The following is a 24595-nucleotide window of genomic DNA, read 5'->3' as shown; positions in this document are numbered from 1 at the left end:
GTATTCTTGGGCTACTTTCAATTTATGATTTGGTGTCTATGCAATTCTTTAAAAAATACATAGTCACTAAATAGTTGTTTGATCACACTTTAATCAACTGGTACAGTATTAAAGAGGACATCCAGAAATAAAGGAAAATAGAGTTGTTGGGACTAGGGAAATAGGGAGTGGAGACAAGTAATCTGGGGAATTTACAGTTGTATCATAAATTTCTTTAGAAGTGTATAGCTGGCACAATATCTGTGATCTTGGCACTATGTTTAACAGTTAATGCATTATAAAACTCAAACGTTGAATGGAGAAAAAGGACATTTTTATAAAAGTTGCTTTCTTCACCATATCAAAGGTAAAGTTTGAATTTCATTGGGCCAGACGGCGGTAACAAACTTGATCTGAACCTTTTATAAAATTACTCTTTGAGTTGTCTTATCATAACCAAAATGGCACTCTCATAAACAAATTACTTTCCTACAACCAGTAGCAAGAGGCTACTCCTTCCACCTAGTAGGATATCAAAAGCATTTGTGGTCCATCTTGAACTTCAAAGTCATTATGTCCCTGCCTAATAATTTTTCCTATTTTTAAATTTGTGTTCTTTTGCTTGCATCGTCCTCGTCCTATTCATATTACTGTGATGACGATTTCTCACGCTGTCCTCCCTTCCTGGGTCCCCATCTCCCTCTTCACATCCCCCTCTGCCCTCCTCTCCTAGTTTCTCACTCCTCACTGTGACCTCCCTTTAGGATATTTTCAACAGCTCCCTTGATTTCCTCACCAACATGACTCTCTCCTTAAGCAATTTTAACATTCACCGTTCTAGTCTATGTCACATACTTCTCTCTTTGCCAGCCAATTAGTGCTACTCTGCAATAGATACTAATTTATTCTAAGTAACCTTAACTGAGCCATCGCTGCTTCTCCGTGAGCCTTTGGATTATCTTTACTTGATTCCTAGGTAATCTTAGGAAACAGATTGCCCGTAAGTCTTGTGTTTAATACCGTCTATTCTCACTCTCTTATGTAAGATATGAAAACAACCTGATGTTCTCTCACTCACTTTATCTGAACCCTGCTTTTTGTTTTCTCCCCTCTTTGCCACTTTTCCTCCCATTTAGGTAAGGAAGTAAATAATTCATTCTTACCAAAGAATGAATTATTGCCATGCAAAAAAATTGCCATGTAATTTTCTTCTTTTGGAACTTGTTTCATTAAATTTTCCACAGTTGCCTTGCATCTTAAATAGCTCCCTATTCTAGGTCTTTCCTCTCCATCTAAAAACCTGCATCACTTTTCAGTGCTTAAAAGAACTTACTCGTTATCCTGCTGGTTTATCAAGTTACCTCCCTGCCTCTCTGACCAGCAGACTTCTTGAAGGAGTCCATATAAGCTCTCCGTACTCATCACCTTCTGTTCCCTGCTAAGCCTTGCTGTTCTCTTCCATCCATCACCCATAACCCGGAACACCAAATCAGCTGACCTCTCGTGTCCTTGTCCTTAAAAACTCTTGTGCATAAGTTGTACTGGTAACTTCCCTTCCTTGAATAGTCTGCCTCCCTTGGTTTTCATAATACTCTCTTCTTTTTTATTTTCCTGTAAATCCCAGGCCATGACTCATTCTTCATGTGACTCACAATTCTGCAATAGATGTGTTTTCCAGGGATTGCCTTTGCCTTTTCACACCACAGTGGTAATTTTCAAATCTATCCACTTGAGTTCAACTTGTTTTCTCACCTTCTTTTCTGTCCTCTTCCCGGGAATAATAGATTGTTCTCAGAAGTACAAAACTTGTCCATGACTTGCCTGCCCCAATTTCTCTGATCTCTCTGTTATTGTTTCTCCCGGTTCCTTCTATTCTTCCTCTTAATCCTTTTCTTGTTTTCCTAATTTTGAAGCCAGTGTAATATTTTTTTTACTTGATAGCCGTAGACTTTCAGGTCAGTAGTTGTCAAAACTGATCATCAAAATCGCTCTTTCACGAATGATGGTTTGATGAGTCTCTTTACTGCCTCAATGAATTGGGGTCTCCAGGGATTAAGTTCCAACATCTGTATGATTGTGAAGTTCCTCCTTGTTTTCTGATTCGGGGGCACTTCACCTTTAGATTCTTTACCACATTTTTGTGTCCATCCCCGTGTTTCTATGGTGGGGGCCACTCCTCCACCACGTTCTCTCCCCAGGTCTTCATTGTCTCACTGGGACCACGGCCGTGATTTCCTGACCGGTATCCCTGCCTCCAGCTTTCTATCCACCAATCTGTTTACTTTCCTGTGAGATTAAGGAAATTTCTCTTCTGATTGGGAACTCATCTTCTCAGAAATTTTAAATGCCTCTCCATTTCCTGTAAAATCATTCTGGGTTGCTTAACCTGGTCCTAAAGATCCCTTCATGAACTCATTCTTTTCACTATTAACCTTCCTGGACCTGTCAGAAAGGGATATTTTACACTAATTAATGCACTTGCCTCTTTGCCTTTCTTTCCTGCCTTAAGCTCAAAATCCACATGTTCAGACATAGCTCATCTTTAAATTCCAGTTGAAATTCCATCTTCCTCACAAAAGCCTTTCTGATACCATCTATGTGGCTTTCCCTGAATTTTTATGTAACTTGATCCCTCTCTTCTAATATTTATCTTCTACTTTTTATTATAGTGTGTGTGTGTGTGTATTCCCGCCACCCCCCCACCCCTGCCATGGAATTCTCCTGACAAGAATACTGGAGTGGGTAGCTATTTGCTTCTCCAGTATATCTTCCCAACCCAGTGATCAAATCCAGGTCTCCTGCATTGCAGGTGGATTCTTAACCATCTGAACCACCAGGGAAGCCCATATATATATATATATATATATATATATATATATATGTATATATATATGTTATATATGTATGTATATATATAATATTTGAAAGAAGATCCATATGTAATTCATCCTTTTACCTGTCACATTTTATCTAATACACTTTTGAATCTTAAATATATATGTATATTTATACCTATATTTTTTTAATAATAAGCAACCGCCAAAGTTTATATAAAACTATTCTAAGTATTTTGCATTTCAATCATTAAATCCTCACTGAATTCAATAAAGCATACTTAGGAGGTACTAATGTTGTCTTTATTGTACAGATGAGGAAATTGTGTATCAGAGCAGTCAAGTAACTCACCAAGGTCACACAGCTAGTAAATGGACCTCAAGTAATCTGGCCCCAGAGTCCATGCTCATAACCACTCTACTATTCTGCCTCTTTTAGAATAAATCCCATTCAGTCAACTTCAGTGCATGCTTTTTAAAAAATTTTATTTGGCTCAGGGCCCTTGTTCAAAACATATCTTTTCTTTTAATTGAATTTGACAGAAGGAAATTATAAAATTTAGTATAAATTACATTCAGGAAAGCAAAATGATATGATTTATAATTAGGATGCATCAGCTTCAAGAAAGAAGTAGAAATTGGGTCATAGGAAACACTAAAAATGTTGAAGAGCAATTTGAAGCTCTATTGTAGTTTTATAAGAGTGTAAATCGATGTGGTTATAAATCAACAAGTAATTGAAATGAACAATTGTTGATACTTACACATTTAATTATATGATTTCCAAGAAGTAGGGTGATTTTCCTCTCTCCAGCATTCTCCCCACTAATGCCAGAGTCTTTGCACGTAATCACAGTCTATGGTTAAATGCCACCATGAAAAAAAATTTTTTTTTCAAATGTGGCTCACAAACTTTGTAACAGAATAAACTTCACTTGAATTTTTAAAAAAAGAGAGAAACAAATGAAAAATGTGGAAGGATCTGTCCAACCTATTAAAGATGGAATTGAATAGTAAGAGTAATACTAATAGTAATAGTGAGTGAGTAGCTCCATGTTGGAGGCTTGGGAAGGAAGGGAGGGAAGGAGGGAGGGAGGAAAGAAGGAAAGAAAAAGGGAAGAAAAAAGTGGGAACATAGTTTTGAGCCTGAGGTGAAAATAAACTCTAATATCTACCCTCTATTTACTACTAATAGCTGACATCTGAAATACTAGTAGCTGAAAGGGTCTAACCATTAACAATGTTAATTTCCACATGAAAGAGGAGAAAGAGTTAGAATGAAAATCTTACACATTTTTAGATCTACATATAACATTGACAAACAAATACAGAAAGAAAATTTTAAAGTTTGTCATTAGATCCAAGCCATGTTGATAAGATTACTTTGGCCACCAACATATAAATATTGTCAATGTAGATGGTTTTTTGGGACGGTCTCCTTCTCCCTAGATCATACACATGGCCATTCACCCAGCTGATTGCCTTTCTTTCTTAGCACAATGGTTTCTCTTTCTTTTTCCTGTAAGGGCTTGATCCAAGGTTGTTAGTTAGAATGAGCAATAAAATATTAGCTCATTTCCATTGGCATAGACATTCCTGGCACACCTGTGGGTACTGGGCCATTGTTTAAATAGACAATGATAAGCTTTTATATAACACAAGTATTACACCACTTTGTGGTCTGTTGTTATATATTCTTGAAAACAGCTCTCTTTGTGGGTTTGGTATTAGTTTTCTATATTTACAGGCATAATTATTTAACAATAGACAGTAAACAATATCCCCAAAGCTTTTGAGAAATACATAGCTGTATTTTTAAGATCAGACTATGCCCTGATAATCTGATACCAGAATATCTGTTGGAAGAAGAAAGTCAGTGAATCACATTGACAGGAACCAGAAGATTTCATTCAAGTGGACTTTTTAGAATAGTGACGTGGCAAAGGAAATAAAATAAACATTTTACTCAATGTTACAGTTTTGTAATGTGAGAGCTAGAGACCCAAATTAAAGAAAGGAAATATAAGCATTGAGGTCAGTTGGCAATTATTCAGATCAGGGGTCTCTACCAGGAAACAGTTCTGAGAACTGACATATTTAACACACTGTAAAAATATTTTCTTGAGCACATAGAGTTTATTTTTAGTGTTAATTTTTCTAGACATTGTGTCAGAATTGACTCAAGACTTCAGTGTTGAATTAGAGCCTATTAAATTGTAATGACGGCTCTGTGATGTACTATCAAATTATCTTTAAACATAACTGGCTAGTCATGGCCAAATACACAGTAGCCTAATTCCTCAAATTATGAGACCATCTAGTAAGATTTAAAATATAGATGTAGCAGGTTGAAAGATGCATTGTACATTTTCATTGTATTATGAAAGCCAAGTGGAATTGCTCTTAGGTGCCTGAGCATGCCTGGAGATGACTGTTTTGAGCTCCTTCACGGCTAAGTAACTGGTAATGTAGTTAGAAAACTAGGTTAAGCCAGTCTTCGATTGTTGGTTGGCTGACTTCATGTTTGTTTTAGAACTCTGATCTTCTAAAAACGTTGATCATAATGTCATTTTATGAAACATTTATGAAGTGTGTAGAAAATTTCTATGTTGGCTGTGAAACCAAATGATAATTCTCCTTCCCATAGTTGCAAGATATTTTTTCTCACAAGGGAAAAAAAAACAGGTAATTTCACCTTTTCCTTAAGAATCACAGACCTATTTGACCCCCCTCCCCAGTAGGATATTATCTGGCAACTTTGAAGTACATGGTTCAAATGGAATTACTCTAATAACAGTGCATGCAAGGTCCATGTGGGTATGTCTCATCTAACTTGATTATTCTCCTTAGATTCAAAATTATAGCCTGCAAATTGAAAATTATATATAGCTTTTGCAAGGCGAGACCATAATTCTAGGCTTGTACCATTTTTTTTCAATCCCAATAAATCACCCTCAAAGTAGGCCTGACACTCAACTGTCTTCTAACGTCCAGGAGAGCCCGAAGTCACCCATTGACAAAGCACTGCTATTTAGGTTCCCAGCAGACTTGAGACTCCTTTGAGAATTTTCTCACATTTCTCTTATACCTGGAAAATATGCTGTAGGCCAGTATTGACTTTCTGCCTGCAGAGTCAATATATTACCTGTGCAGGTCCCTCCAAATTAGGCTTGCCTCCTTCACATCCCAGGAAAGGTCAGGGTAAATCCATATCAGAACATGATGGCTGTAGGCATCCCGTGATAGTTATGTTTACTCTGCCTACTTTATGTCTAAGATCGCCTACTAGCTTCTTAAACTATCTTTTAGATCAAAGATTTACACATGTGAGTCACAATACACTGGTGAGTCTCATTGCAGCATTTTAGAGTGAAGTGGGATGAGATGGGATGGATTGGAATGGAGTAGAATAGGGTAGGAGAGAATAGGAAATGTCAAAGGGGACAGGGGAATAGAAGACATGGAGAGGTTTATTTTAAATAAAGGTTCATCAGGAACTTTTCAATGATAGTTGGATGTGAGTGTGCACATTAAAAGCAACCCACCACTCTGTGTGATCTTCATGTTTCACTGGAGATTATGAATTTGGTCAGGATGGCTAACGTGAAGAACCTGGCACATCATTGAGTTGACATACACAGAGTCTAGCCTGCTGCGACAAACATGTCCAACTGTGTCTGGAGACTGGAGCCAGGGGACTTAGTGTGGATTCCCTGTTGTCCAGGTGGGTTCTCAAGAGCTCTTCCGGGAATGTGTCGAAGTACTGAGGCAAGAAGGAAATTCTAAAATAGAACCAAGTATAGGACTAGTGACCAAAGATTAGGAATTCCAACTACCCAAATGAAGTAGGGAGCATTTCTTTGAACAATTTACAAATCCCATCTCTAAGTTTGTTGTCTGCTCCAGCCGCAGTACCCTAGTGCTGACTTGGCAGCTTTGTGAAGAATGTGCCCTGTTATCGCCTATGACAATAGGTTTATTTGCCGAACACACCGCTGGGTGACTGTGCATCGTGTCTTAACCCTCGTTAAGAAAGCCCAAGAGTGGATTTAATATTTTCTCACCAGGGAATGGATCAGATCAGTGAAACTTCTTGGCCTTCAAGTATCTGTTCATTTCAGAATAAAGGCCCATATTTTAGAAATAAGACCTTTTGATGCCTTCTTTTCAATTACCTTTTTTTCTAATTTAAACACGATGCATGTTTATTGTTGGAAATAGACCCATAAATATCTTAAATCCACATTATTTCACACTTGTCTTCCTTGTTTTACATTGATGAGTTTGTTTTAGTAGCACATCCAAATTGTTAGAATCAGAAGGTCAGTGAGGTAAAATTAAAGCAAGTACTTTAGAAGATTGTAAACACAGAATAAATTTCAGCTTCATGTAAATGAGGTGTGATTTCCATAATAAAGCCATAATTGTCACTGGTGCATAGCAGTAAAGCCAAGGCTGCAATTACAAAGAAAAGAGATAATTCAGCCCCATACTTTCTTTAAAAATGGCAATGAAATTCATTGAAGTCATATTTTACACTAAAAAATAAAGAGATTTTGTATATTCTCAGTGGAATCTACTAACTCCCGTAAGTAGACTTTTCCAATGAGAGTAGTACCAAATGACAAATGCACTGGCTAATTTTTTTGTTTGTTTTTTACTTGCCACAAGTAACTTCTTTCACTAAAACCTTTTCAGATCGCTTTGTTTTTTACATTAGTGATTCTGGCTGGTGTAAGTATTTTAAGTATTTCAAGGATTTATTTTTTTTCTCCCTCATTGTGGAACTTTATCTTGACACAAGCTTGTCTTTTTTATTAATAGTATGGCTTTCAAAAAATAGTACTAAAATATGCATAACTTAAAATTTACCATTCTGTTTCTAAGTGTACAGTTCAGTAGCAATAAATGCATCCACCATCTATTTTCAGAACTTTTTCATCATCCCAAACGTAAACTCTGTACCCATTAAGCAATAACACCTTCATCCCCCCACCCCCACCCCGCCCCAGCTCCAGGTAACCTCTATTCTATGCTTTGTCTCTGAATTTGCCTATTCTAGGCACTTCATGTAAGTGGAATCAAATAATATTTGTCCTTTTGTGTCTGACTTATTTTACTTAACATGTTTTCAAGGTTCCTTCACATTGTAGCATATGTTAGAATTTCACCCCTTTGTGAGGCTGAGCAGTATTTCATTGCATGTACATAATCACATTTTGCTTATCTGTTCATCTGTTGAGGGACTTTTGGGTTGTTGCCTCCTTTCAGATAGCACCTCCTTTCGGTGCTGCCATGAATACTGATGTACAAGTCTCTGAGTCCTTATTTTCAGTTATTCTGAGCATATACCTAGGAGTGAAATTTCTAGACTATACAGTAATTGTCTTTTTAACTTTTTGAAGTACCACCAAACCGTTTTCCGCAGCCGCTGCACCATATTTCATTCTTACCACCAAGGCACTAGGGTTCCAATTTCTCCACATCTTTGCCAACACTTGTAGTATTCTGATTTTCGACAAGGGCCATCTTAGCGGGTATACATAGTATCTTATTGTGGGTTTAACTTGCTTTTTCTTAGTGACTAGTGATGTTGGTCATCTTTGCCTATGCTCGGTGGCCATCTGTCTATCTTTCGGGGAGAAATATCTCTTTAAGTCCATTTTTTAGTTCTGTTCTTTGGTTTCTGTTGAGTTGTAGGGGTTCCTGATATATTTTGGGTAGCACAGTCTTTCTACAAAAAATGTTTGTTTGTCTATTATTGGCTGTGCCAGGTCTTGGTAGTGCCATGTGGGATCTTCTGTCTTTGCTGCGGCTTGTAGGATCTTTAGTTGCAGCATGCAGGATCTTCAACTGTGGCGTGCATACTCCTAGTTGCAGCATGTGGGAGCTAGATCCCTGAGCAGGGATCGAACCTTGGCCCCCCGCATTGGGAGCATGGAGTCTTAGCCACTGGACTACCAGGGAAGTCTCAACAGACTTAATCCAGATACCATTATTCCATGGGCCCCGTACTGTGTTTTAAGGGTTTCCTTTTATTGAGAACATTGGAATGATTCTGTTTTCTATTAAGTAATTTACTCCTAAATGTAACTTGTTAGCATTGCCTCTTATAAATGCCTGCATTGTAAGCAGTGCTTACACAGCCAACAGAAAAGTTACTAGCCTTTCACCAAATGTGAAGTACCAGCTTAGGAAATGTGTAACTGAACGCTGTTCATTAGAAGAGAACTCATTTCCAGTTTGCCAGGTGGATTTCATAGTAGCTTTTAAACAGAAGTGTGTCCCCTCCACTTTCATTACCATCTCCCACTCTCACACCCCTTCCTTTGATCACTGTTACTCTTGACCCCATGGGCTTCCCAGGTGGCGCTCGTGGTAAAGAACCCGCCTACCAATGCAGGAGACACAGGTTCGATTCCTGGTCAGGAAGATCCCTTAGAGAAGGAAATGGCAATCCACTCCAGTATTCTTGCCTGGAGAATCCCATGGACAGAGGAACCTGGCGGGCTATGGTCCATGGGATCCCAAAGAGTCAGACACATCTGAACGACTAACACAACACACTCCTCTCGACCCCAGAAAGATGAAAGGTACCTCCTTTAGGTTGACCATAAAGCCGATGAAGCATACATTTTAGGGCCTCTTAACTTGCATTGGCCCCTTCCAAGATCTTCTATCTAACTATGCTTTGGAAATTTTTATTTTTTAAAGAAACTTTTCAAAGTTTTATAAACTTCAGGCCCACCAAATCCAGATTTCCCTCTGGATGTGTTTCCTCCATCTGAAATCAGGTCTGAATCATTGTTGCACGGCCGGAAAAGCAGGCAGGGGTCTTCGGTATGCTGAGTTATTTACAACTGGCTTTCTTTCCGTGCCATTTCTCGTCTGGGGTGCCAAGCTACCACACTTTTCTGCAGAGTTCCAGAAAAACCTGAGCTCTGGGTGTTTCTCGCTAGCCCTGGTATGCTCTTTTGGCTTGCGCACTGAGCTCTGTCAGCACACAGTGCTCATCTGGCTCTCGGCACTCACACGAACATGCAGGCCAGATTTTGAAAATTTGGTTTGTCGCTGTTCATGCAAAATATGCACGTCCTTTTGTACTGTGCGTGGAGCCATAAATAGAATCTGTACTTGCACATGAGAGCGAAGAAGGCAATTGCCAGACTAATACCTAATCTTTGAAAACTTTCATAAGCATAGCTCAGGCAGTTTCCTAAATATTAGGGTATCTTGTCAGAAGTACCAATGAGTCTTCTGGCCTTTATCAAATTGTATGACTTCATTAAGCAAAAATGAATTTTTAAAAAAAAGGCTAAATAAACCTTAATATATTCACTCCTGTCCTATGGTAAGGCATTAATGACAAAAGGACTATTCATCTGTAAATTATGTTGCATCATATTATTCTTATTTGCTCTGCGTAGTGGTAATAACTCAGACAATTGACATTTTTTTTCTGTGAAAAGAATATCTCACAAGATGTCCTCATGGTTTCCTTCTCAAAAAAAAAATGCTCATGTTCCTTCTTCCCTGCTTTTTCTTCCCTTTTCCGGAACTATTCTGTCCTAATGCCATTAGTCTGTACAGAGCAAGGTATGCATCCACTGGAAGGTGTCCAGGATCCCAGCCCCATCATTGTGAGGGGGCATCCGTGTGAAGGGTGGGGTGAACTGACAAGGCTCATGAGAACCTGAGCCTTGGGTAGGTTTGGGGGGTCCCATCTGTGCCAGGGACGGACAACAGCAGTGGGAAATTGGTTACAATCAAATAGGTAAATATTTTAGGAATGGTGAGAAATACATTGCTTACCAACAGAGAAGGAAATTAAAATACAGAGAAAGAGAAAATTACAATTAACCTTGTGGCAATGTATTGGAATTGGAAGTATTGGTATAAAAGGATGATTTTCATTATACAGAGATAGATATAGAAATAGGGATGTGTGTGTGTGTGCATGCACGCGTGCACGTATACGCACAAACATGTATGCTCTAGCCCTGCGAGGACTTAGGAACAGCAGTAATCCAAAACCAAAGACTATACGCAGCCCCAGACCTTGGTTTCTAAACACCCTTCTACCCTAAAAGAAATAGGACTGTGGCAGGAGAAGTATGAGATGAACTTGAAACGTCTTGTTTGGCCAGAAAGCAAGGAAATGCTCCCAGAACAATGACCTGACAGGAGTCACAGAAATCATCTTGAAGGGGCGCCCATTAATCAGACTTAGGACAATTTGAACATCAGAATAAACAGGTAGTGGTAGAAGGGCTAAAGTCCATGGGGTCTCAAAGAGTCAGACACGGCTTAGCAACTGAACAACAACATAGTATGTAATAACCCATTGCATTGAGAATCTATGAATCTATATTATAAAAACAAATGAATAAATCAAATATTTGATAAGTGAAAGAATACTTACCTTGTTCCTAAGTCATGCCATACAAGATATACTAGTTACAAAGGAAAAAAGATTACAGTAGAGAATTCATGCCTTATCAAGTGACCAAAACGAACAGCCCTAAATAATGAGACAAGTTGAATTCTTGTGGAAACCAATAGAATGCTGTAAAAAGAACCCAGCATCACTTCTGTGATTTCTGGCAAAGTTTATCATCTAAATCATGAGAAAATACCAAACTCAAGTTTAAGGATTCTCTACGAGACAAACTTCCCAGGTAGCTCAGTGGTAAAGAATCTGCCTGCCAAGCAGGAGATGTACTTTCGACCCCTGGGTCAGGAAGATCCCCTGGAGAAGGAAGTGGCAACCCACTCCAGTGTTCTTGCCTGGAAAATCCCATGGACAGAGGAGCCTGGTGGGCTGTGGTCCATAGGGTCGCAGAGCAGTTGGACATGACTTAGCTACTAAACGACAACAAGAAGATCTGATTCACTTTCCAAATCTTATATGGCTTTAAATATTATTATCTCCTCTTTTAAGATTATTATTCTAAATCCCAAATATCAGAGATAAAGTAGAAAGGGTAATGAAGTCCTTTGGCCTGGAAGAAATCTCTTCTGGGAACTGTCAAAACAAATCTCATGATAAAATAATGGTAGACTAAGCTTACTGTTGACAGTAGTGAATCAGTCACTTGATCTTTGCTCTTAACCACAGCTATGAAGCTTGGTGTCCACTCAGAAAAAAAGATATGAATACATATGTTTACATACAAACAAGTTCATTAATGTTTCAAAATGTTAGACGAGGCTGCTGTAATTTTGGAAGCACACTGCTGCCTGCCATTTTCTGATGGAGAGCACTTGTGAGCAGGTTTACATACCGGGTCTTTCCCGGGATCGAAGAGTGACTGCATCTTTGGCGCTTCCTGGACCGGCCAGCAGGTGGTAGTCTAGGAGAGGAACAGGTCTCCTCCTTCTCCAGCCTTGGAGGGCAGAGAGAGAACAGAAGGAGTGTAGACTCAGCAATGTTCCCTCCTCTTCTCTGGAATCCCTAAGAATGGGGTTTCCAAGGTTGTTCTTTCAAAATGGGGACTTGGGCACAAAGGGTATCTCCAGGAAGGAGCTAAAAATAATTTTGTGTACGTGTATGATTATGGAGTATTCTCAAGTTCAAAAACTCTTTTTCTTTTATGGTGTCTAGAAATCCCACTGGTTTTGTATCTCTTTGCCCTGATTTCGATGACATGGCTTTGGGGAGGCCTGCACATGGCTTACAGACACTTCTGGATGTTGGTTCTGTTCGTCATTTTCAACAGCCTGCAGGTAAGCCTCACGGTTGGGTTACAGCACACACGTGTCCTAGTGAACACCAAGTGTGGAGTTTCAACATAAAGGAATCAAGCATCCACACAGAGGTGAATTCAGATGCACAAAATATCACGCCAAGTGTTAGATCAAAGTGATAAAGATTGTGTTAAACTTTCTTAACACCTTAAATATGGCTGGGCTTCTAACTTGCTGGTTATACAAATAGAAAGACATAAAATCTTTACCCTTCTTCATTTTGACAACACCTAAGTAACTACAAAAACATGTTTCTTTTTCAGCGAGATTGATGTTTATAAAGTTTACAGATGGCAGCTATCTAGGGCACATGCATATATTTGGACTGGGTTTGTGTCTAAAAATTAGATCAGCTGAGAGTGAAATAACAATGATGGTCAAGCAGTTCCCTATTAAGTCTGGTACTTGGTGTTTTGGTTCACTGAAAATGATTGACGTCCTCCGAGTCTGGCAATGCCTAGCTTAAGTTAGCTTTGTGAGCATGTTTGGATAGCATAACTAGGAATTATATAACTAACAAAAATTAAAGCTGACTTTTTTGTGCTTTTGTTAAATGGAAAAAAAGTTGCACCCTGAAATTAGCAAATGGAACAAATGAACTCATTTTTTTTTTCTTATTTTCCAAAGTGAAAAGATCTGTCTGTAGACTAAAACAAGTCTCTTGAATTTATCAAGGATTTCTCTAAACAGATCACCATCTTATAAAAAAAACAACTCTGTAGAAAAAGTATTAGGATTATAGCACACAACTGAAATATGACTCAAACCATGTTTGAGTTTGCTTTTTCTCAGACAGGTTCATTAATGAAATCATATTTAACAAGGTGGTGCCTAATCAAATCAGAATATCAATTTAGGGAGGGGAAAAATACAAAGTCGCTTAAACATTTGGAATCAGGTTGATACAAGTTGACATATAGACATCTCTCAATAGAGTTATAATTGAGTACCCAGTACCAGCTCAGTGATGCCATTACGAGGACGAGGATGACAGCCCGGCTCCTCGAGGACCTGATGATTCAGGGAGTAAGCAAACAATTCGCTGTAAGGATATATTGTGGCAGGTGCCGTGTAAACACCGTGTTATGAGAGCAGAGTGGAGGGCTTGTTTACTCCTGCCGGGCTAGTGTTTGAGCTGCGCCCCAGAGGTGAGCCACTCAGGTCAGAGGCCCTGTCTTGGTCACCTTTGAATCCCTGGGCCTAGCAGAACTAATACCAAAGTCTACACTGACAGCCGACAGATGTATTTTGTTTGGTGAACACACAATGGTACACAGAGCAGGGTTTAAAATTTTTTCTTTTTTTTTTTTTTTACTATTTGCTCAATTTAAAAATTTCACATCAAACCCTGAAGGTCTGACTTTTCTTCAGTGGCAGTATTTGCATGGCAGCAAATTTCAAGTCCTGAGTGGACGTTGCCCTCTTTAGATGAGGCCTGTGACCTAATTATACTCGATATATTTCATTCATTTTACCTGCTCCTACTTTGTGTCACTTCTGTGTGTCAGTCGCTTAGTTGTGTCTGACTCTTTGAGACCCCTTGGACTGTAGCCCGCCAGGCTCCTCTGTCCATGGGATTCTCCAGGCAAGAATACTGGAGTGGGTTGCCATTTCCTTCTCCAGGGGATCTTCCCGACCCAGGGGTCGAACCTGGGTCTCCTGCATTGCAGGCAGATTCTTTACCATCTGAGCTATAGGGAAGTCCAATAAGTGACAAGTAGACAGAGTTGGGTATTTCAGGCAGAGAATACAGTGTTAGACCAGGCTGCAAAATGGAAACGTGGTTAGTCTTGCCTACACTGGGGAAGGTTATACAGTTAGAAAAGTTGTGGTGGGAGAGGAAACGGAAGGCTGGGTTGTCTTAATCGCTGTGTTTCCATGCTCAGAAGGGGATGATAAACTTCAGCCTTTAGGTAAAGGGAAACCATCAAAGTTGAGTTTTTTGTTTTTTAAATTTTTGGCATTTTAAAAAGTTTTGAATAGGAATGAGATGTTCATACCTACTTTTTAGAAGGATAGCTGGAAATGTTTAGGAGGGTGTTGAAAAGAGCTGCTCCAGGCGGGAAGGCTGTTGTCATCTTCCAGCCTATAATGTTTGGGAGGGCACCTGAGAAGAGAGGTAGGTGACAGCTTTGAGAATATTATAGAGATAAATATTGATGAAATTTGGTTTAGCCAATTAAATGTAAGAGTTGGGAGCTTCCCAGGTGGTGCTAGTGATAAAGAACCCACCTGCCAATGCCGGAAACGTAAAAGACCCAAGTTCGACCCTTGGGTTGGGGAGATCCTCTGAGGGCATGGCAACCCACTCCAATATTCATGCCTGGAGAACCCCATGGAGAAGGGAGCCTGTGGGCTACAGTCCACAGAGTCACAAAGAGCCGGACACGACTGAGTGACTTAGCATGCACTGTGTATTAGAGAGTCACCTAAAGATCCTGGCTCAGGTCCATGGCTGGGGACGGACTCCTTTGGTCAACATGGAAATTACATCAGGAGAGAGTCCTAGGGAATATGCAGTGGAGTTGGTAAGATTTGGGAGACTTTGGTAAAACTAACCAATGGTTTAATAAGAAGGCTAATGAAAGAGAATCAAGATATGGTAGTTGGGGATGTTTGGAAGAAAAGAAAGCTTCAGAAGAAGACCCCTAACTCTGTCCAGTGTAGCTGAGAAGTTAAATAGGATAAGAAGAATGCAGTGTGGCCTACTGCCCTAGTCCCCGAAGTGGAGTGTCCACAGAAGCACATGAAGGACTTGTTAAAACACAGACGGTAGGCCCCACACCCAGCGTTTCTGATTCAGTAGATCAGGGTGGGGTCTGAGAATCTGCATTTCTGACAGTTCTGACTGACACAGCTGACTCAGCTACTCTGGAAATCAGTTTGAGAACCGCTGGATAAAGTCAGTGTGACTGCAACTCCACCAGCCTGCTATCTGGTTGACTTCAGCTGAGTCACAGGTATTTACTCAGTTCTACTTTCTTCATCTATGAAACGAGAATAAAGACCATTCAAGATTACAGTGTGTAACGAGAATAAAGACCATACAAGATTTAATGATTTACTGTGTGTAAAGCATACAGTACCTCATACATAAGGAACAGGTTTTTGTTTGTGTGTTTTATTCAAGACGTTTAATGGAGAAAGCAATAGCTTAGGAAGGAGGGTTGGCTGGTGCCAAGGACACTTGGGGGTTTGGTTTCCTTGTGAAAAGAACTAACGTAGAAGGCACTGAAAACCAGAGGAAAGACTCATCGCCTTGGCAAGATCACGGACAGGGCAGGGAGAGCAGAAGAGATGCGCGGTCTGTCTGAGGGAGGCGTAGACATGTTTCTTTCTCCGAGAGAAGGAAGGACGAGAGTACCCTAGAAACTATTCTGGAGCTGAAATTGTGGAAAGCTGGTGTTTGTATCCACTGCTCTCTCTTATCTCTGAAAGGCAAAAAGCAAGGACTTTTGTTGAGAGGAATGGGTTAAAAGCTTAAGGTAAAAATAGTAAAAGGTAAGGAGCAGGTTCTAGGCAGGATGTAAACAGCAGACTATGGTGAGTTGGAAGACTCACCATAGGCATGACTGTAAAGGCATGACTGTCTAGAAATTAGTGGGATTCAGGTTGCTGGTTGTAATTCAGCAGTTAATTACATAAATTAAGCCCTGAGATGAAAGTGGTAGCCATTGTAACCTCTCCAGCCACTCACACAAGGAAAAGGTTTATTGAGCTGCTCTGCAGGTGGGAGGTTTGGTAGTAAAGGAGGATTGTTGAGCATTGAACTGTGTTTCATGAGAAGATATAAAAGGAATTGTTATGGTTTCTTTCTTTGAGGAACTGAGAACAAGCTAAGTATAAGCTATAACTGAAAATATTTCAAACGCCTGTTTAATGAGCTTCCTTCCATCTCTGTGGCACCAGGGAGGCCATGACTGTTTGTATCCCTGGTGCCTGGTATCTGGACTTTGGCCCACTCCTAAGTACCATTGCTGAGTCAGAGCTAAAATGAGCACCTGTGAAGAAACACTTGGAAAATATGGTTCCTCTAGGGTTTATTAGGGTTCATTTAATGTAGTAACTATCTCATGTCTTCACCTTGGGCATTTCCACGGTACATGGCTATATAGTAGTAAATATATTCCATGAAAACTTAACAGTTTTTTTTTAACTGAACTTTGTATTTTCTTATTGGCTTTTGTCAACACCTGTCACCACAGAAGTGTATTATGTATCTTACACTTGGCTTTTATATTTTGCTCAGAGGTTATTACTGCCTCACTTTTTAATCCAGATTATTATGTCGTAGGTGCTCTGAAACTGACAGATGGAGGTATATTTTTATAATATTCTTATATTTTGATATATATTATTGGATACAATTTTAAAAAGAAAACCTGATTACTTGAAATATTATCAGAAATTTGTCAATCATTTTCTCAAGATTTGGGGTTGAACTTGCAAACTTCTGTTTGAGCATTTTAAGAAAATATAGGAAATACTTTAAAGAGTGATGGATGCCAATGCAAAAGTGATATTTAAAAAGTTATTCTAAATATGTCAACTGTTATTTTTTTGTTTTTCCTTGAACTCTAAGACATTTTTTCCCCAAGAGCTTAACTTTAATTCATTTTTAAATTTTATGTGTGTGTGTTATTTACATCTTCTTGATAAAAAAAAAAATTAAACTGTTGAGTATCAAGAGTGAGCAGAACATAGAGAATGAAGGGGGAAATGTCCTCTAAGTTTATTCCCTAGGATTTTTTTTTTTTTTAATTCTAGGAGTTGCTTGCTAACATGTCAGCATGTTTATGGTATCTGTTTTATTCTCCAGTTCCCTATGATGTGCTTGATGTATGAATGTGAGGTGAACACATCCTGATTTTCAGGGAATAAAGCAGGGAATACACTATGAAAGACTTAAATTACGCTCACCCCCTAGGTCACTGATTATCCAAAAACCAATCATAGGGTGACAGGTCCTCTGGCCATGCCTGGGTCATGAGCAGATGCTAACAGTGGAAAGATGTGTTGCTCTCACAAAAATCACATGAAATGGAATTCCCACCAAAAGAAGAGTCTCTTGTCAATAGAATGGTAACAGGGCTAGGCAGACCAAAGTAACACATGTCCACTAAGCATATTTCTAAATTTTCTTGTTCACTGATGTAAGTTCAGACAAGGCCAAGTACAGCTGCTGTCAAACTATTAGAAAACTTAATCAGTGTGACACTGGTATATTACAAATATCCTTAGGATCCATTGTAAACCAAATGTGTCTACATTGTCCACAGAAAGTCACAAAGGACTGTGTTTAATATTTTTCTTAATCCTCTTATCCGTTAATTTGATAATTTCTATTTTTAAAAGCTAAAAGTTGAGCTTATGATTTCTTTTTATATAATTATATTTATTCTTAGTTGATTGATGATTGCTTTATGACATTGGTATGCTTTCTGTCATATATCAACTTGAATTAGCCGTAGGTATACATATGCCCCCACCCTCTTGAACGTCCCTCCCACCTCCCTCCCTTTCCCACCCCTCCGGGTTGTTACAGAGCCCCAGTTGAGTTCCCTGAGTCATACAAAAGTTCCCACTGGCTCTTTTACGTATGTTAGTGTGTATGCTTCCATGCCGCTCTCTCCATATATCTCAGCCTCTCCTTCCTCTCCCCAGCCCTCGTCCATCAGTCTGTTCTCTAGTCTCCGTCCCCACTGCTGCCGCTGCTGCTGAGTCGCTTCAGTCGTGTCCGACTCTGCGACCCCATAGACGGCAGCCCACCAGGCGTCCCCGTCCCTGGGATTCTCCAGGCAAGAACGCTGGAGTGGGTTGCCGTTTCCTTCTCCAGTGCTGCCCTGCAAATAGGTTCATCAGTACCATCTTTCTAGATCCCATATATATGCATTAATATACGATATTTCTTTTTCTCTTTCTGGCTTACTTCACTCTGTATAATATGCTCTAGGTTCATCCACCTCATTAGAACCAACTCAGATGTGTTCCTTTTTATGGATGAGTAGTATTTCATTGTATATATGTACCATAGCTTCTTTATACATCTGTCAATGGGCATCTAGGTTGCTTCCATGTCCTAGCTATTGTAAATACTGACGCAGTGAACATTGGAGTACATATATCTTTATCCATTTTGGTTTCCTCAGGGTATATGCCTAGAAGTGGTATTCCTGGGTCGTATGGTAGTTTTATTCTTAGTTTTTTAAGGAATCTCCATACCATCTTCCATAGTGGCTGTATCAATTTATATTCCCACTAGCAGTGCAAGAGGGTGACCTTTGCTCCAAACCCTCTCCAGCACTTGTTGTTTGTGGATTGCTTGATGGTGGCCATTCAAACCAGTGTGAGGTGATACTTCATTGTAGTTTTGATTTGCATTCAGTTGCTCAGTCGTGTCCGACTCTTTGCGACCCCCTGGACTATACAGCCCATGGAATTCTCCAGACCAGAATACTGGAGTGGGTAGCCTTTCCCTTCTCCAGGGGATCTTCCCAACCCAGGGATCGAACCCAGGTCTCCCGCTTTGCAGGCAGACTCTTTACCAGCTGAGCCACAAGGAGAGCCCAAGAATACTGGAGTGGGTAGCTTATCCCTTCTCCAGCAGATCTTCCCAACCCAGGAATTGAACCAGGGTCTCCTGCACTGTAGGCAGATTCTTAACCAGCTGAGCTATCAGAGAAGTTTTTCTGGTAGAGCTTATCATTTCTAAGTAGAATTGTGCTAAAAGTTATAGGTGACAACTTTCTTAAAATGTTTAGTCCAAGGTATATCTGCGTTTGTGTAAACCATTACAGGAAGTAATGACTAAGTTTGATACTCCGCTGTATCACTAGTAGAACCCTATCAATCATTATACTGTTGAAACAGCTACTGTCTGAACCCCCTGCAAGTGTTCCAGAGGGCCTGCCAGCTTTCAGCTAATGCTTGGCTAGACAGAGAGCCTCCAGCAACTGCTCCAGCGCTAGTCCCACAATCTGATGGGTTGGTACCTATGCCACACTCTCAACATTGTGGGCATCACACCTAGACTAACTGTGTTCTAAAATACATTTCTATTTTTAACCTGAACCACTCAGCTTCAAACTTAAACACAGCGTATATTCCAGGCTTCTCTAGGGCTGTCCCATTTACTCAGTCAAAATTTCACCGACTGATAATCTTCTTATCAGGGAATCCTGTGTAAGATAATGAGGGTAGCCAGCAGTAAAGAGGCATGAGCTTCTTGGAGATGGCGAAAAATAAGTTTTTGGAGCTGATTCGGAGCTATACGGAGAAGAACCTTTCCAAAAGCTGAAAATGCATTCTTCTTGGAATGCATAAGTTGGCAAAGGAGCAGAACTTTACATAGTATGGGGATATGACACTTCTCAGTATGTGAGTTATGAGATCACATTCTTCAGAGTCTTACTTGACTGTCTCTCTGTAACTGACTTAAACTTGTTCTTTTATGCGAGCATCTGGTCTCGAGATGTTCCCTGGCAGTTTTTGAGTCATTCCCTATTTCAGAGAAGGGAGTTACAACATGGAATTTGTAGCTAAAAATATATAGCCTGTATTCAAATTTAAGGTCAGCTGGTTAAAATCATTTTCATTCCTAGTCCCACATCTTAAACAGCTAAATGGCTAGGGAAATAAGTGCCTAGTTCTCAGAGGTGGGAACCGTTTCTCATACATTTTAGCAAAGATAATTGTTCTTTAGTGGCCACTCGGGTGCCTTGAACACATAAAACATTTTCCTTCTACTAAAAAATAGTGTTTCTTTTTCTCCCATTTCTTTCCCTCCCTCCTTCATTCCTTCCCTCTCTTTCTGCCTTCTTTCCTCTATTCTTTTCTGGTGTGTCCCTGTGTTAATTGCTCAGTTGTGTCTGACTCTTTGAAACCCCATGGACTGCAGCCTGCCTGGCTCCTCTGTCCATGGGATTCTCTAGGCAAGAATGCTGGAGTGGGTTGCCATTCCCTTCTCCAGGGGATCTTCCCGACCCAGGAATTGAACCCAGGTCTCCTGCATTGCAGGCAGATTCTTTACCATCTGAGCCACCAGGGAAACCCCTTCCTTCCTTGCTTTCTATCTACCGCTTGTTGTTTTATGTTGAATTTCAGCTTTAAAATTAAAGCCATCTTTCACAAGGAGATTTTCCCAATAAAAGTAGTCCTTGAGGTATCACAAGAAATGGAATATGTTTCCTTGCACACGAAAAGGTACAGAGTTCTTTGCAAATGGAATAGAGAAGAACATTAATAATCCTCTGTTAATTTTCTTCTCAGAATTCCTGTTTAGCATCCAGAGAGCTTCAGTGCAGGTGTCTGCTTAGATCCAGTACATATTTAGTCTTGGCTGCTTCCTTTTGAGGATAAACAGCTCTTGGGAAATGCACATTGTTAAATAATCAGTTACAGAGGACTAATTGTTTCAAGGCACTCCCTTTGCGATTGCTTTCCAACAGCCAGCAGTAATAAGAAATGTCACCATGTTTCCATTGGAGACTAGCACATGAACTATTCATGAAGAGTGGAAAAGCAGTCTTCCCAGAAAACCCTGGAATAAACATGTAGAAGCCAGGGGAGGTTGGGACTGTATCACTGATTTGTCCCAGAACCATGTCAAGTTCAGTGGAAAAAAATTAACTACACTTGTTTTGGAGAGTGAAATTCAGAAACTAATGAATGCCTCGTGTGCTCTTCAGAACATCCCAGAACATTTCTATAACTTTACAAATAAATATACAGAAGCTAAGACAAGGAGATACATTTAAATTGTCCCGATTAGGTCGTGCCACTCTGTTCAATGCTCAGTAGCATCTGGGCTGGCGAAATATTAATATCCTTGGGCTTTCATGCAATAAACTTCTTACTCCATTTGACAGTGAACGACAGCATTACCTTTTCATTAACTTGGTGATTGGCCAAGCAGGGCCCTTATGACAGACTGCAGGATTTTTACTTTTGTTTGTGCTAGGTTCTCTAAATAAAAAGTGTCAGGATCTGATCTGCTGGTGAATGTCTTCTACAAATACACGTTTAGACATGATGGGATTGAATAGACTACCTTTTGATACCTGGTTCCATCCTTGCAAAGCAGGTACCCCCATTTCTCCTGCCCCAGTCCTATCTGAGTTTTTAACTTGGTGGTTTTTTCATTTCAAAGTTTTTCCTGTGCCCTCTGTGACCACATTTTTTGCATTTTTAACCATGGTTTCTTGAGCTTTGTGGGCCTTTACTTTCCCTGCAAGAAGACCTAGCATGCTCTGATTCCAAAATATCAAACCTACAAGAATTAAGGTAAGCAAGACACATACCACCCCATGTTAAAAGAGTTTGGGGAGAGCGGAGCAAGCAATGAACATTTGAGCCAGTTTTTCCCCAATCATTTAGACTCTTTGCCTTGGTGTTAATTTATCATTTTTCCAGGGTCTAAAATTTTGTTTTTATCTCATGTGTTACTCAGATATTGGGGTGGGGAGAATGCATTTTATATATATATATATTTATATATATATATATGCATATTTTATGATAACATTCTTTCATATTAAGCTGTTAGGTGTAGTAGAAGGCGAATACGATTAAGTGTCTGCCAAACGACTTGGCGTCTCTGAGCTTTAGTTAGCTAATACTTTCCAAAGGGAGATGCTAATTTTCACCCTCAGTTTCGTCCTACATGTTATATAAATATATATATATATATATATATGTAAAATTTGTAAGCTACATGATGTTTTACAAAGTCCTGTAAGTGAATAAATGGACAAAAAGAAATGTTTGTCTCAGAAGCTGTATGAAATCAATGAGAGGCCAAAGAGAGGAAGTTTTGTAAACGCAGTCTTTTTTGTTCATTGAGGCTTAGTTGATTTACAGTGTTGTGTTAATTTCTGCTGAACCACAGCAAAGTGGTTCAGTTGTATTCTTTTTACATCTTCTGTTCCATCATGGTTTATCATAGAAAATTGATGCAGCTGTCAGTGCTAGACTGTTGTTGTTTATCCTTTGTATTTACGCTAGTTTGTGTCTGCTAATCCCCAACTCCTTCTCAATTCCTCCCTCACCTCCCACTCTCCCAAGCCTGTTCTCTATGTCTATCACAGCTCAGTCTTTCAATCCCCTCTTCAGCCAGTGGTTCGCCCCACGAAAGGGCTCATCCCCTCATAGGTATTCCCGTCCTGCAGTCCTTTGTGATTACACTCAGTGCTTGGCTTACAACATAGATCTGTTGTCATCACTCGTCTGTTTTTAAATGTGTAGGACATGCCTCGGGTTTCAAGTAAGTAACTTATGTGGGCAGACAGGTTTATTGTGAGCCTCCAAGGATTGGTGGGGACTGTAGAAGAATCAAACAGTACAGCCTCCTCCCCAAAGCATGCAGATGAGAAAAGCAAATATTGCGTGGGCCAAACAAAAGTTTTGGCAGGTAAACTCTCATCGGTGGCAGTCATGTGCAACTCCTGTATACAAAATTCAATTTCCTTCTCTAAAGAGGGTTTAATTTTTCTTTTGGAAGCCAAGTGGAATATAGGCCAATCACCTCTTTGGTCCAGGCATTGTGGGTTTCAGGCATTGCGATGGTTAATCCACTTATGGTCTTCACCCTCTCTTGAGGCAAGCTAAAAGTTTGTTCAGGGTACCAAAGTGACTCAGCTGAAAGCCGATCATATTTCCTGGAACTCCTAGGCAGTCTCGGGACACCATTTTTTCATTCCCTGGTCCTATGAAACTGCTGGATTCTCTGCTTGGTTTTTGAGCATCTGAGCAGCTCCTTTCTGCTTAGTTTCTTAGCCTTTCAGCCAACATGCAGGCAGCTTCGGCCTTTATTATTCCGTTTTTCTCTGGAGTCTTGGCCCCTCAAGTCCTGGGTGCTTTAGTAGATTTGAACTCTATTTTTTGTCTCCCCAACCTAGTCAGACGGCGGCAAGTCCCAGGCTACAACGTTCTGTTTGGCCTCTGGGCATCTCATTTTGAATTGGAAAATTCCCTGAAGGAAAAAAAAGAAATAAACAGCAGTGAATATAGGACTCCCCGCTGAATTGGTTTTGCTTCTCTCTAGGATCTTGGTCCCTCAGATACTAGCCGTTTGGATGCCCTCCTCCTGCTGTTTTGATACTGCATTTGTTGTTTTGTTATTGTTTGTGGATCTGAAAGTGCGTTCTCCAGCTCATAGAACTGTGCTCAAAGAGAGTTCATCAGATATATAAAATAAATAAATAAACTCTACTACAGCCAGGAACAAGTCTTAAATTCATTTCACCAAATTTCTAATAAATGTTTAACATAAACAGAATTCATATTAATAAATGAAAATGTTTAAAGTCACTGCAGTTCATCACATATCTAATGGATACCTCTTAAAACATATCCACTGGGCTGGTGCTCCTGAGAACATCAATGAGGAAGCCTGAATAAGCATTAAGGTCAACTGATGAGATGTGTTTTATGTCTTGTATATCACCAGTATATGTACACACACACAAACACACACATATATATAGTATTTTAAAAAAATAAAAACTGAGTAAGGTCTTAGAATTTATAATCCATCAATTGAAAACAGATTCAAGGATGATATTCTGGCTATGGAATCACCTTATACCTATTTCACAAAATTAAGCCAATAGGACAAACAGGAAATCAACACAGAAATACAGAGGAGCAACTAAAGATTCAAGTTCCAAAAGGTTCCTGCTCTCGGAAACAGGTCTGCCTTCTCAGAATGGGGATTTTAAAAAAGCACCTGCAAAAATCCTACTGACAAAACGTTTTAATGGCATGAATTCAAATATAAACTGAAATTTAAAAAAAATATTTTAGATGGATCCAGGAAGTCCTCCTTTCTTTATCCTTCAGAATAAATCAATTCTGTGTTGCTGTTTTCCTCTGCAGATATTTTAAATAACGTTCTCTTTAGCTTAAGAGATACCATGAAATAGTGAGCTGAAAATATTTTGAAATACAGATACTATCCTACAAATTTTTAGCTTAGACAGGTTATTTAATTTTTCCAAAGTGGGAATACTCTGATTTACTTTATAAGATATCTGTGA

General features: G+C 39.6%; 1 protein-coding gene across 1 annotated transcript in view; it reads left to right on the top strand.

Moving 5' to 3' along the window:
• Nucleotides 1-24595, top strand: part of ADGRV1 (adhesion G protein-coupled receptor V1) — a 541109-nt gene that overhangs the window by 462135 nt on the left and 54379 nt on the right. The window contains exon 87 of the mRNA XM_043464669.1: nucleotides 12418-12539. Within this exon, the coding sequence (XP_043320604.1) occupies nucleotides 12418-12539 (122 nt within the window). The remainder of the gene's footprint in view (nucleotides 1-12417; nucleotides 12540-24595) is intronic.

Source organism: Cervus canadensis, chromosome 4, assembly GCF_019320065.1.
Source record: "Cervus canadensis isolate Bull #8, Minnesota chromosome 4, ASM1932006v1, whole genome shotgun sequence".
Taxonomy (NCBI): Eukaryota; Metazoa; Chordata; class Mammalia; order Artiodactyla; family Cervidae; genus Cervus; species Cervus canadensis.
This window is presented reverse-complemented; position numbering and strand designations above follow the sequence as displayed.